The sequence below is a fragment of the Chinchilla lanigera genome, unplaced genomic scaffold (assembly GCF_000276665.1).
Source record: "Chinchilla lanigera isolate Chin_1 unplaced genomic scaffold, ChiLan1.0 scaffold00066, whole genome shotgun sequence".
Lineage (NCBI taxonomy): Eukaryota > Metazoa > Chordata > Mammalia > Rodentia > Chinchillidae > Chinchilla > Chinchilla lanigera.
The window spans coordinates 9,244,859-9,258,304 of record NW_004955467.1 but is presented as its reverse complement, the minus strand read 5'-3'; the positions used below and the strand labels follow the sequence as shown (position 1 = coordinate 9,258,304).

Sequence of the window (13,446 nt, the reverse complement as noted above, 5' to 3'; positions counted from 1 at the left end):
TTTTGAGACAGGGTTTCACTATGCAGTTCAGGCTGGCCTCGAACTAGCAGTGATCCTCCTGCCTCAGCCTCCCGAGTGCTGGGATTACAGGCATGCACCACCTTGCCTGGCCAGCTTTTTTTTCTTTTTTTTTTGAGACAAGGTCTTGCTGTGTGCCCAAGCTAGGCTCAAACTCCTAGGGATCCTCCTGCCTCAGCCTCCCAAATGCTAGAATTATAGGTGTGCAATAGAGCTTTTTTTTTCTTTAAAGATACTGCCTTGCAATGTTGTTCAATTGGCTTTAAACTCCTGGGCTCAAAGAATCCTGCCTCAGCCTCCCCAGCAGCTGGGACTATAAGTATACTTGGTTTATACAATGTTATCTCATTGCACACCCTGAATATATACAATTTTGGGGTAGGGGGGGTCTATTATACCTCAATAGGCTGAGACAAAAAATTTTTTATTAGACAAGGGAGCTCTTCAAAAGTGTTCTGTACATAGGAGTAAGAGAGACTGAGTTACCAGTGCTCCGGTTTGTCTGGTGGCTGGAGTGAAGATTAAGCCTCTGGGCTGGGGTGTAGTTCAGTGGTAGAGCAATTATTTAGTGAACGTGAGGCCCTGGGTCCTGCCTCCAGCCAGCAAAGCCAAAGGGGAGGAGGAAGGCTCTGAAAGAGATGCATTTGGCCTTCCCTCATAAGCAAGAACAAAGGTGGTCTTCTCAGCTGTCTGGGACCTTGGGGCAGGGCAGAGGGCTCCCCCTGGCACTTTAAGTCTAGCTGATAGGCTGAGGACAGTGGCCCCAAAGTCCCTGTGGACCTTGGGACCTCTCCCCACATTGGAGGTGGCAGGCCAAGCCGCCGGCTCACTAACTGGCCATTCCTATGGGCACTGGCTTACGCAGCAGCACAGCACGGGGGAGCCTGGCCCCAGCCCCTCCCTGGGTGCCCACAGCACTAAGGAACTGGCTGGGCAGTGGGTGCTGGGCTCCTCAACCCCGACTCTCCTCCCCACCCCAAGAAGCCCTTTCAAAGCCCTTCCTGGCACAGTGTGAAGCTTCAATTCATTCACCCGCCTGGCATGAGGCCCGGGATGAAGAGATGCTGGGAAGGCCCTAGCCCTTACCTTAGCTGCCCCCCGTTTCCTGGGACCCCGGCTGGCAGGCCTCCCACTGGCCTCTTCATGCAGCAGCACCCACCCCTCTCCTTGGGAACACAGGTACGCTGCCCCTTCCCTGTGGAGCAGATGGCCACCCCGGAGGTTCAGGCTTGCTAAATCAGACATTTAAATCCCCTAATCCTTGGAGAGAGGCTGCCCAGGGACAGCAGCCCAACCCTAGAAGCAGGGTGGGCAAGAACTTTGCGTCAGCCCTGGCAGGAGGGGAGGAGGGACAGTTGGTTCCTGAGTTATGAATGGAGTCACCCTCTCCCTTGTTGTCATGCAGCCCACAGACTGACCTAGTCCCCAGCCTTTGTTCCCCTCTTGGAAGCGATGCCTGCCTCCCCCACCAGCCCACACTGCCTAGCGACTCAGGTGGCTGCCTCCCAACCTCCACTCCTACTCATCCCTGCACCTGGGGGCCCGGGCAGCCTGTACCCAAACACACAGGTGGTAGCAAAGTTTTATTGTAAAATAAGAAACTGATATAAAAAGGGGATATAAAAAGGGAAGTGTGAGGGTGACAAGTATAGATGTGCCTTGTAGAGTGTAAAAGAAATTGACCCTGAGCATGTAGGGGAAGTAAATAGTAAAGTGGGTTTGGGTGGGTAAGACCCTCTGGGAGCTAGCGATGGAATCCTGCTCAATGTGAGACGGTGAGATTTCCTTTCAGGTGCCAAGGTTCAGCAAGAGATTGGAGCACATTTGGCAGGGGCTGCTGACCCTTAGCCAGCACCCTAACCTTGACACTATGCACCCAGCCCCCATGTAATAGAAGATGGTTCAAGGTCAGACATACATTCTTTCATCAGCCCTCAAAACAAATCCTGGGAGGTAGCTATGATGACCAGCATTTTATAGATGTGGGTATTCAAGTTAGGAGAAATTAAATGACCTGCCATAGCTTCCCCAGTAAGCTGAGTTGGAGAACTGGGCTTCCAGCCGGGCATGTAGCTGGTTGTAAACTCTGATCCTTATATGCAAGAATGTTTTCTTCCCTCTCTTAACTCTCCTCACATTTAAAACCTGAAAATTTCAGCTGGTGCATTCTAGCTCCCACCACCCTTCCCAAAAGGCCAACTTCTTGAGTGATGTCCAGGCAAGGCAAATGGCAGAACTCCTGGGCATTTCTGAGGCACACCTAAACCAGGGATTCAAGCACCAGAGTTCCAAATCCCAGGGAAGGAACAGGGTGGGGGATGGGGTATTTGACTGACGGGAGAGAAGAGGCAAGGAATGTCAGTCTGAATCAGGTCCTTCTCTCTTGAACATTGGTTTTTTATGACAGGAGGTAGACTGCCCCTTCTTAGACTTCAGGTAGCTGTAGAGAGACAAGAGGGAAAGAGAAGAGATGATGTAAAATGGGTGAGGCCAAGGCCTAAAAGATCTGAGGCCGGAGCAGGGGAATTTCAGTTAATGTGATCACCAGCACCTGTAGATACGTTCACTAAACGTTTCTATCAATCTCTTCATCTTCCCTTACCCCACTTTATAAATGATGAAACTGAGTTCAAAGGGAGAAACAGGGTCACTCATACCTGCGAGTGCTTGGCAAGGCTGAATGACCCTGGGTAGAAAGTGGTTGTGCGATACGACCAGAGGAGCAGTAAGGGACCTTGAGCAAGACAGGACTGCGGCCTGTTACCACGAAGTGGGGATATGGGGGGTGCCCCAGGTTATTCACCTGGAGTGAGGCCTGCTCTCCCCTGGCTCCTTCTCAGTTTGGGCATCCTTGAGTTCCAAAGCCTCATTTAGCTCTCGGAACATCTCAAAGCGTTCACGCCCACGGATCTGCAACAAGGTGAAAGGGGACAGAGAAATATCAGGCAAAACTGTAGAGCCATTTTCATGGTTTCTTTACCAATTTTCTTTTTGAAAGGTGGTCCTCTAAATGGACTTCAACTTATGATGGCTTGACCTATGATTTTTTGACTTTACAATGGTGTGAGAGTGAGAGGCATTGAACAGAGGCACAGAGTGAAAGGCATTTGGTTAGTGCTAGGGACAGAACCCAGGACCTTGTGCTGTGTAGGAAAGTACTCTACCACAGCCCTCACTGCACTTTTGACTTATGATACTTTCAACTTAGGATGGCTTAACTGGGATGTGATCCTATCTTAGGTGGGGGAGCATGTGTATTATGGTCCAAGTCAGTGTTTTAGAGTCTTATACAATAAGGACCCCCAGTCCTTAGAGCAACACTGCCCCCTGATGGTAAATGCCTTAATTGTAGGCAAAGCAGCCAAAAAGTTAACAGCATTTTAAATACTACTTTACATTTTCAACCTGGAGCATGATGGGTATATTGTTTCTCCCCTCATCACATTTAATATACACAAGATACTGTATTGCCAAAAAACGAAACAAAACAAAAACAAAAACAAAAACAACAAAAGACACCATATCTCTCCCAGACTTGGTACCTTAAGGGTAAAGTATTCTCCATCCAGTGGTTTCTTCTTTGGCTGTGGAGAGGAGCTGGTGCTGGTGGGCAGTGCTGGGGAAGAGACAAGGAAAGGAAAGACTACTGAATATGGGGCAGAACTGCCCCTCTCTTCCTCCTCAAAGTCCTCTTGTTCTGCCTGTTTACCTCGCTTAATACTTCCTGGTGTTGGCTCAGGGCATGAGCCTCCTTTCTTGCGGAAATTTTCTTCCTCTGTGCGCCGGTCTCTTCCAGGACAGGCACAAACACGCACTTCAAAGCTGTTCCGCCCCAGCACCTTCCCACTAGCCAGGAAGAGAAGAGAAAAGTAGGAGGCGGTGAGGCGTACTTGTCCCACCTGCTCCCAACTGCTTGTCGTGTAAGGTGTCTAAGCTCCAACTCCAAGGACACCAGTAAGCAGCCCACAGGTTAAAAAAAAAAAATTCTACTCACAGGCATGGTGTAAGAACTAAGGATGGAGAGTAGCGTGGTAAAGAGCTGGGTCCAGGTGAGAGGGAGTGGCAGAGGGTAGGGAGGTCCATGCTGGTATGAAGAGAGGTGCATGGCTGCCTACCTGGAGTCTTCCAGTGTGATAATGGTGAGGATGGGCCTCCGGTTCATGCCGCCCATGCAGGAACTGTTGCACATGTAGTTGTAGTGGATGGTGGTACAGTCAGAGCCGACCTGGGGGAGGACACAGGTCCCAGGTGAAGAAAACCTGACCTGGGGAAATCCACAGCAACCAGGGAGGCCTGTAGCCTCTGAAAGCTTCTGTTTCTTTAGCTGAGAAATGAAGGTGACAACCCACTGGCTCTGCACCCTTCACAGGCTTGTGGGGGTGTAGAATAAGAAGCGGCTGGGCTCAGTAGTAGAGTGGGAACAGGATCATGAGGGGAACAGTACTGTGCCTACCACGCCTAGCATGTGTGAGGCCGTGGGTTCCATCCCTAACCCCCTCAAAAACCTCCAACAAACAAACCAAAACAGAAAAAAGAAAGGCAGGGAAGTCCTCTACTGCTCCCTCAATGGCCAACGACAATCTCCTCCAGCCCTTTGGTGCCCTCCTCCCAGAGATCCCAGTTGCCAAATCAGACCTCAGGTGGCTCATAGGGCACCACCACGCTATGGCGAAAAGTGGTTCTGTCATCCAGATATTCTGCATGCAGATTTCCTTCCACCCGGATGAGATGCTGAGGAGGGGCCAGGCCTAAGAGCAACCAGGGACAAATCAGATGTTGGGGACCCTGGGCAGCCAGCTCTGTCCCACCTCCAGCCCCTGACCACTCACCATCACTGTCGGAGCAGCGCTCATGATGGGGGCAGCGCCTCACAACTTCTGTCATGTGCTGTGACTTCTTGTAAATGGCCAGTGCGCGGACTCGGGTGCCAGGTGGTGGTGGCGATTCAACCCAAACCTGCACAGGGCAGGTCTTTGCCAGCTGGCAGAATAGTTTATTGAGGTCAGGGGAGTACTATAAGAAAAGGAAGGAAGGAAGGAAAAAGAATCAAAGGTTAGAGGATCAATGAAACACAGAAAAAGGGGCTCCAATGAACAAACACGGGGTAGCTAGAGTTGGGGTCTAATTGCTGGAAGCTTATTTTTCCTCTCTCTCTCTCTCTCTCTCTCTCTCTCTCTCTCTCTCTCTCTCATTTTTTTGGGGACAAAGTCTCACTATGTCGCCCAGGCTGGTCTCAAACTCCTGGGCTCAAGCCTAAACTCCTGCTTCAGCCTAAGTAGCTGGGGAAAGAAAAAGTCCCCTGTCCTAAGGAAAGATGCTGAGAGTAGGATGGGAAAGATGAAAGCCCCAGTTTAAGGGAGAAAACTGAACTATGAGATAGAGGTCAAAGTTCACAGACCTAACAATAAAACATACACAAAGACTGTCAAGAAGCCAAAGGCTGAAGAGGAATCCCCAAGCTCTGGACAGAAAAACCTAGGAGGATATGGCTAGGTTTTGAAAGGTCACATGGAAGCCAGCTCCTCAGGGCTACTAACCGTGCATGTGACAGACTTGGCCGTCCCAGACTGAAGGAAGCCCAGGCGGAAACCATAGTTGCCACGGTAGGGCTTATGGGAAGGGACTGAGGAAGACAGAGGCCAGGAAGTGGCTGGTGGAGGGGCTGCCGGGGCAGGGGCTGCTGGTGTTGGGGGCTCTGGTACAGGAGCTGCTGACATTTGGACATCTTCATCTGGGTTTTCTTCCAGCCAGTTCACAACATCTTCTGGGCACAGCAGCAGGTCGTCCATGGGTGAGGGCAGTGAGTTGGACTGGATGAGGAAAACCAGAGTCCTAAGGTTGGATTCCCTGTCCACTGCCCCCCACCGCAGTACCCGGCTCCTTCCCACTTCTGTCCTTACCAGAACATTGTTTTCGGGAAGTCTGAAAAGCAAGAGTAGAAAGTCAGTACTACTGAGTTTTGCTTCTTACAGGTCTCTGCTAGGGGCGTGGGGACTGGGGTGGGGATGGTGACCCTAAAGGGGGCTGGGCATCCAGTCGGTCCTTCCCATGAAACCCACTCACAGTTTCCATAAGTCTGAAAACGTCTCCTGACTCAGCGGAGGCTCGATGCTGAGGTCCGACTGTGGCTCCTCCATGGCAGCAGCTAGGAAGGCTGCTATGAGGGGGAAAATGAGGACTGGGCATGAGACACATCTTAGCCTGGGTCTGAGACCGAGGCTGAGACTCTGCTAGGGGAGGTTACGTGGCGTGACTTCCCGGGAAGCAGGGACAGGCATCTTCTGCCTTCTCTCAGGGCTGCCTCTGCCCCACTTCCCAGTATCAGACTTCTATCCACACCAAGAAAAAGTTAACCAGTGGGGGCGTGGCTCAGTGGTAGAGCCCTTGCCTGGCATGCATGAGTCACAACAACGAAAAAGAAAACTCAAACAAAAACCCCAGTCCCCCCAAAAAGAAAAAGATAACTAGAAATAAGCTTTCAATCTTCCCAACAATTCCATAAACCCATCAAAATCCACACCCTACTTCTGCCCTCTTTCTGGTTAATAAGAATGCAGTTGCTTCTAGCCCACCCCTACCCCCACAAGTATCTCTAGTCCTTGGATCCTCCTCTCTGCCAATCTTTTTAAAGAGTAACAGTCTTACCCTCGCCTTTAACAATTCCTTTGGGACTGCCCCCTCTTTACAAATCCCCAGGGGCCAGCTCCTCCCTTCTACTTTGATTTCATCTCTTAACTACTCCCTCCCTTGGGGGCGGGGTCTAGCTAGAGGGCTGCCCTGGTCTGCTCCCTCTAGGACCACCCCATCCTGTCTCTATTTCCCCTATGACCATGTGGTAGGTTCCTTCCTGCTGGGACCTGATCACACTTCCTTAGGGAAGTTCCCCCAGACCATTCAGCCAGCCTAACTCTATCTAGCTATCCTATTTTGATTCTCATAGTGATTTTTTTTCCTTGTGTATTTCATCTGTTAACCAGAGTGAAATATAATCTTCATCGTGTAGGGAAGTATTCTGTCTTGTTCCCCACAGTGCAAACATAAGGCCGTGCACCTGGTCGATGAAGCAGTGAATCATTGTGCTAAGGCTACAAGCCTGTTTGGGCAACAGGGCAGGGACAGAAAAGCCCCCCCCCCCCCAGGTCTGGGCCACAGTCTTGTATAATGCTACAGAGCTAATATCTCACCTTCTTCCAGGACAGCTTTCAATGGCTTCATTATGCCATCTTTCTTTTTTTTTTTTTTTTTTTTTTTTTTTTGTGGGGGGGTGTCTTTTTGAGGCAGGGTTTCACTACGCAGTTCAGGCTGGCCTTGAACTCACTTTGTAGCCCAGGCTGGCCTTAAACTCACAGTGATCCTCCTGTCTCAGCTTCCTGAATGCTGGGATAGGAGTGCACCACCACGCCCAGCTTAGTTCTTGATGCTAAATCTGTCATGAGCTTTCCTAAGAAATATGTTCAGCACTGCTGGATATCATAACACATACCTATAATCCCAGCATTCTAGGAGGCTGAGGCAGGAAGACTACAAATTTAAACTCAGACTGGGCAATTTAGCAAGATCCTCAAAATAAAAAATAAAAAGAGGTAGGGATGTAGTCAGTGTGAAGGTCCTGCATTCAATCCCCAGTGTAGGGGAAAAAAAAGTTCATTACACTTTCTGTGTCTTTTTCTTTTTTCTTGACACAGGGTCATACAGTAGCTCAGGCTGGCATCAAACTTACGATCCTCCTGCCTCAGCCTCCCGAGTGCTGGGATTACAGGCACATACCACAATGCCTGGGTTTTCTTCCTGTCTTGTACTGACAAATGCTCCCCAGACAAGCAACTCCATAAATGGCCAGTTCTTTCCAAATCTTCCTTAACATTTACCTAGACTTTTATGTTGACAGAGGACTTTTTTTCTCATGAACCTACACTTTGCAAAAATCCTTTTGCATGGTTTAACTGATCTGTCTTGATAAACACAACTACTACTTGACAGGCAAAGAGGTTAAGTGACCTCCTCACACACACATAGAAGGCCATAGAATGTGCTTTTCTTAAAAATGATCGTTCAAACATCTGTGAGTGGGTTGGAGGTGTAGCTCAGTGGTACAGCACTTGCCTAGCATGCACAAAACCCTGGGTTCGATCCTCAGTAACACAAAACAAGAACAAAAAATCCTACAGGTAAGACATCTACTTCATCCCTGACTCCTTTACAAAGCTCCCTTTTATAATCAGCTGAAGCAGATTTTAGCTGATGTAATTCCTTTGAGTGAGAGTTTGGCAAAAGGTCAGATATCACAGCCTCAACGCTGAGCAGGGGGATGGCTGCTCAGGAGCACGGAGGAAGGGAAGGGACCAGCGCCTCCCCACCTAGATCACTAATTTAGCCAGGTGCAGTAGCTCAGGCTGGGCAACTTAGCCACACCCTGTGTCAAAATTAAAAAAATATCTGAGGAAGGGTCTCGCTGTATAGTTTGGGGGGGTTTTGAACTCACTATGTAGCTCAGGCTGGCCTCAAACTCATGGTGATACCCCTCCCCATGCTGGGATTACAGACAGTGGCCACCACAGTAACTTCCGGAAAAAAAAAAACAAAAAAAAGGTAAAAAAAGGCTGAGGATGTAGCTCAGTGTGAGGGATTTGGGTTCAGTTCCAAACAGCAAAAAAACAGGACCACCCCCCACAAAAAAGCCCACTTTTGGGGGAGGGGGCATGGAAGTCAAAAGCCCTCAGTTAGACATTGCACAATTATTTAAATTTGCTACAGGACTATTTTAAAGGGCTTACCCTTTTGGCTTCCTTAAGCGAAAGAATTGAGTTTTAATGGGGAGGGCAGTGGGTGTGGTTCAGGGTTAAGCACTTGCAAGGCCCTGGGTTAGAGATCCAGCACTGAGAAAGAAATAGGATTAATTTGGGAGGTTACTCACCCTCTGCACCTTAGTCCTTTGCTCTAAAACAATACCTTACTCATTATTATTAAAATAATGCCTTTATTATTACATAGATAGCTTAACCTAGCATTCAGGAGGCTGAGACAGAAGACAGGAGAAGTATGAATTCAAGCCCAGCCTGGGCTATCTACAGAGGAAACTGTCTCCAAAACCCAAAGAGCTGAGAAAACGAGGTCAGTGTTAGAGCACTTGCTTAACACTTGCAAGAGATCCTGGGCTCCATCCCCAGCATGCCCCCCTCAAAAGCCAAGAGAAGTGCCTAGCACCTAATAGCACTTCAACCAATGTTAACTGCTCATAAAACCATTCTATTTGTTCTTTATTATTCTAGAGAGAAATGCGTAACACTGAGTGCAACTTTTGTGATACTACACTCACCCTATTCACACAAGATCACCTCCTTGGGAAACTCTGCTCAGTAAATATGCATGGGGTGGGAGGTCGGTTCTGAGATGGCCCCTGGAGGGAGACAGCCCCGCAGACACAAGTCTACTGTATGTTGTCAGCGGTTCTCTAAAGAGGACCCAGTTACCACTAGCAAACCCATTCGTAGCAGGCACTTCCTGTAAGTACCAGCACCATGAAACACGTGTATCAGGTAAAGTGGCACTAACAAATGGTTAGGGAGGCAGCATGTTTATGGCTCTTTTTTAATTTTTTAAGACAGGATCTCCCTAAGTTGCTAAATTGCCAAACCATCCAGGCTGGGCTTAAACTTGCGATCTTCCTGCTTCGGCCTGCCAGAGTGCTAGGATTACAAGTGCCACTACGTCTGCTTTTTTTTTTTTTGCTGGTAATCAACTCCAGGGATTTGTCCCACTTGACTGACAGGGACAGCAGGCCACTTGCACAAAAACATTTGAGTCAGCGTTGTTCCTGATGTAGATATTCCTTGATCGTGGCAGATATGTGCTCTACCACTGAGTTACACTATCATGCTCTACAGGGTCCTTAAAGCGCCAAGGGGCAAAACCAGGTATACGAAAATTCTGAATACCTCTTAAGATTTCATTGCATCTGACAGAAAGTCTTTTGGGGCTGAGAGTTCAGCTCAGTGGCAGAATGCTTGCCCTGTATGTGTGAGGCCTGGGTTTGATCTCCAACAATAGAAACTCTTTTAGATGAAAACTACTCAGATTAGGGGACCATCTTTTGACTCTAGGAAGTAACAAAGGAGTGTCTCAGACAATTTAACGCACACATCACACCACTACTCAGTAAAACCACTTCTAGGTAGACTCCCGCAGGAAAGCGATTGACAGGGACAGCAGGAGACTTGCACAAAAAACCTTCGTGTCAGCATTGTTCCTGGTGCAGAGCAACTTCATCGGAATTCATTGGTGGGGAATGAGTAAATAAAATGTTCCTGAGATATAGTTCAGAAACACACTGGGGGAAAATACCATCTGCAGATATGTATAGACGGTAATGTATATGAACAGTTTACACAAATTTAAAGAAAAGCTTTTTTTTTCTGGTACTGGAGGTTGAAGCTAGGATCTTCACAGGACTGAGCTGCTGAGCTACATTACTGGGTTTTTTCTGAGGCACGGTCTCACTATGTGGTGCAGGCTGACCTTGAACTCACAGTGTTCCTCCTGCCTCAGCCTCCCAAGTGCTGGGATTACAGGCATGAGCCATCAGACTCAGCTGTTTTTAAAATTTGAGATTAGTTCTCACTAAATGGCTAAGTTGCCTAGCTGGGTTTGAACATTCCATTCTCCTACCTCAGCCTCCTAGAGTAGGCAAGCACCACCATGCCTGGCTCAGAACTATTTATTTTATAAACGTGTGGAAAAGTGCAAAGCACTGTCAAGGCAAATTCACAAAACCTGTGACAGTGATGGTCTCAGCAACAGGGATAGTATGTTCCTGGGAGTATGAGTAACAGAAGAAGCTTTCCTTTATTTATTTGTTTGTTTGTTTGCTTTTTGTTTTTGTTTTTGTTTTTTTTGAGACAGGGACTCACTATGAAGTTCAGGTTGGCCTTGGGCTCACGATACAGCCCAGACTGGCCTTAAATTTGCCGCAATCCATCTGCCTCAGCCTCTTCAAGTGCTGGGATTACAGGTATGTGCCACCACACCTGCCTGGAGTTTACCTTTATTAAAAGGAAAAGTAAAAAGAGAAAGTATCCGTACTGTTGCATTGCATGTGTAACTATAATATGGAAACAAGTGGAAGACAAAATGTTAAGTGTTACAGATTATTTGGTGAGAATGAGTGTTGTCATTTGATATTCCTTGTTTAATTCGACCCTCTGTTTGGACTTAAGACTTGTCTTCTTTTGTATGGTTCTGTATATCTTTTTGTACAGTAGTTTGCTGATGGTACTGTAGTTTTATTTACTGTTATATATTATAGTACTACATGTAAGAGTTATGCAAGTAAAAGCAAAGTCATCAAGTTAAGAGTTTCTTTGACCACTTCTTTGTTCTGAATATTGTAATGTATGTACTGTATGCAGTTCCTCATTTAGTGACCAATTCAATTAACGAACTGAATTGTTAATTCAATTAACTGTCCTAGTCACAAGACCATAACTCAATTGTTAAATGAGGAATGTGTATATTTGTCTGTATTAAAAATAAAACAAAATAAAGCAACTTTTTTTGGGTGGGGCAATGCTGGGGATTGAATCCACAACGCTGCACATGTTGGGCAAACACCACTGAGTTCCAGCTCTAGTCCTCTCCCACCGCTTTAAATTTTGAGTGGTAGCTGGGTATGGTGATAGCCTTTTGGAGGTGCATGCCTGTAAATACCAGAACTCTGGAGGCTGAGGCAGGAAGATCCAGGAGGATCACTGGCAAGCCTGAGCTCATAGCAAGACCTTGTCTCAAAACCAAACCAAAACAAAACACAAAAACAAACAAATAATAAACTTTGAGAAGTCTCCCTAGACTGACCAGGCTGTCCTTGATCCTCCTTCCTCAGCCTCCTAAGTGGCTGTGATTATTGGTGTAAGCCAAAATGCAATGCCTGGCATAAATTAAAATATATGGAAAAATCCAAATACATAAAAAAGTAAAGAGAATAATTTATTTGTTACCTAGCTTTATGAATAACACATTGCCTTTATTGTCTCATCTACATTTCTAGCCACTCTCCCACAACATTCTTTGTGGTAAAGTTTACATGTGCTGAAATGTATAAATGTGTATTATTTGACATATTTTGGTTTTTTTTTTGGATTGGTTTTTTCCGGTACCGGGAATCAAACTCACAACCTTGGACTTGCCAGGCAGGCGCTGTGCCGCTGGGCTAAACCCCAGCTCCCAATTTGACATATTTTGAAATAGTCCCATAACCCACCACTGCACTATGATAAAGATACTGTCTCTGATTGACCCTGTTGTAACAGAAAAAAAAAAAAAGGATAAACATCTCATGTTTTCTTCTCAGAGTTTCATAGTTTTATGTTTAGGTCTATTATCTCAAATTAATTCCTGTGCATTATGTGAGTTAGGGGGTCACAGTTAATTTTTCCTTCCTGAGCTATTCTATTACTGTTTGTTGAAAGACTTCCCTTTCCCTACTTAATCACTTTAGTGCCTTTGTAGAAAATCATCTGGACATCACACACCCTCTTTACTGTACTCCATTCTGTTCATCCCTCTCCTCTTACTGGGGACTGAACTCAGGGCTTTCACCTGTGCTATATCTTCAGTCCTTAAAAGCATTTTTTTTGGAGATCGTTTAAGTTGCTAATGTTGCTAAGGCTGGGCTCCAATTTGTGATCCTCCTGTCTCAGCCTGCCAGAGCTGGGATTATAGGCTAGTGCTACTGTGCCTAGCCTATTCATTGCTATAGCTTTATAGTAATCTTGGAATCAGACAGTTAAAGACTCCAACTATGTGGTTTTTCATTTTGGAACTAGCTTGTCAACTTCTACATACTAGCTGGTAAAGATTTTGATTGAAATTGAATTAAATCACCTTGGAGAATGTATTCACATCTAATATCACTGAGCCTTCCAATCCTTCAATATAGTCTCCATTATTTAAATATTCCTTAAATTCTTTCAGAGATTATTTTATAATTTTCATTGTTGAGCTCTTGTACAGCTTATTAAATTTATCCCTCCTGAATGCAAAGGTGACCACTGGAGATCGGTCTGCCCTCTGAAGCGGAGGCCCCAGAGCTCAGACCTATCCTACCAGTTAGTCCAACAAGAATGAGGGAGCCCGGGGCATACTCTGCCTTCTCCCTCTGGCCAGACCGTCCTCTCCATGGAGGAGCCCCGGGTAATCATGACTATAGAGGAAAAAGAAAACAGCCTGTTGCTAGACACAGGTGCAAGTCTTTCAGTCCTTCTTTTCAGTCCTGGCCTTCCTTCCAGCCATCACACCTCAGTGAAAGGAGTCACTGGTGAGGAGGTAATCCGCTATTTCTCACAACCCTTAGGCTGTAACTACTTTTTAGATCTTTCTTGCATATCTCTGTCTTCCTGAGAAACCACTTTAAAGATACCACCATATATTACAGCA

The 13,446-nt window shown here is 46.7% G+C and overlaps 1 protein-coding gene across 2 annotated transcripts in view; it reads right to left on the bottom strand.

Annotated features, from left to right (window-relative positions):
- Window positions 1–1,588: 1,588 nt before the first annotated feature.
- The window catches only part of Tp53 (tumor protein p53), a 15,326-nt gene continuing 3,468 nt past the window's right edge, over window positions 1,589–13,446 (bottom strand). The window contains exons 2-11 of one of the 2 annotated variants that reach the window (XM_005399463.2): window positions 6,082–6,175; window positions 5,919–5,940; window positions 5,556–5,828; window positions 4,848–5,031; window positions 4,654–4,766; window positions 4,134–4,243; window positions 3,728–3,864; window positions 3,561–3,634; window positions 2,822–2,928; window positions 1,589–2,458 (exon numbers count right to left, since the gene is read on the bottom strand). In XM_005399463.2, coding sequence (XP_005399520.1) covers window positions 2,377–2,458; window positions 2,822–2,928; window positions 3,561–3,634; window positions 3,728–3,864; window positions 4,134–4,243; window positions 4,654–4,766; window positions 4,848–5,031; window positions 5,556–5,828; window positions 5,919–5,940; window positions 6,082–6,155 — 1,176 coding nt within the window. In that variant the 5' untranslated portion in view covers window positions 6,156–6,175 and the 3' untranslated portion in view covers window positions 1,589–2,376. The remainder of the gene's footprint in view (window positions 2,459–2,821; window positions 2,929–3,560; window positions 3,635–3,727; window positions 3,865–4,133; window positions 4,244–4,653; window positions 4,767–4,847; window positions 5,032–5,555; window positions 5,829–5,918; window positions 5,941–6,081; window positions 6,176–13,446) is intronic. The other variant, XM_005399464.2, reaches the window with a different exon arrangement.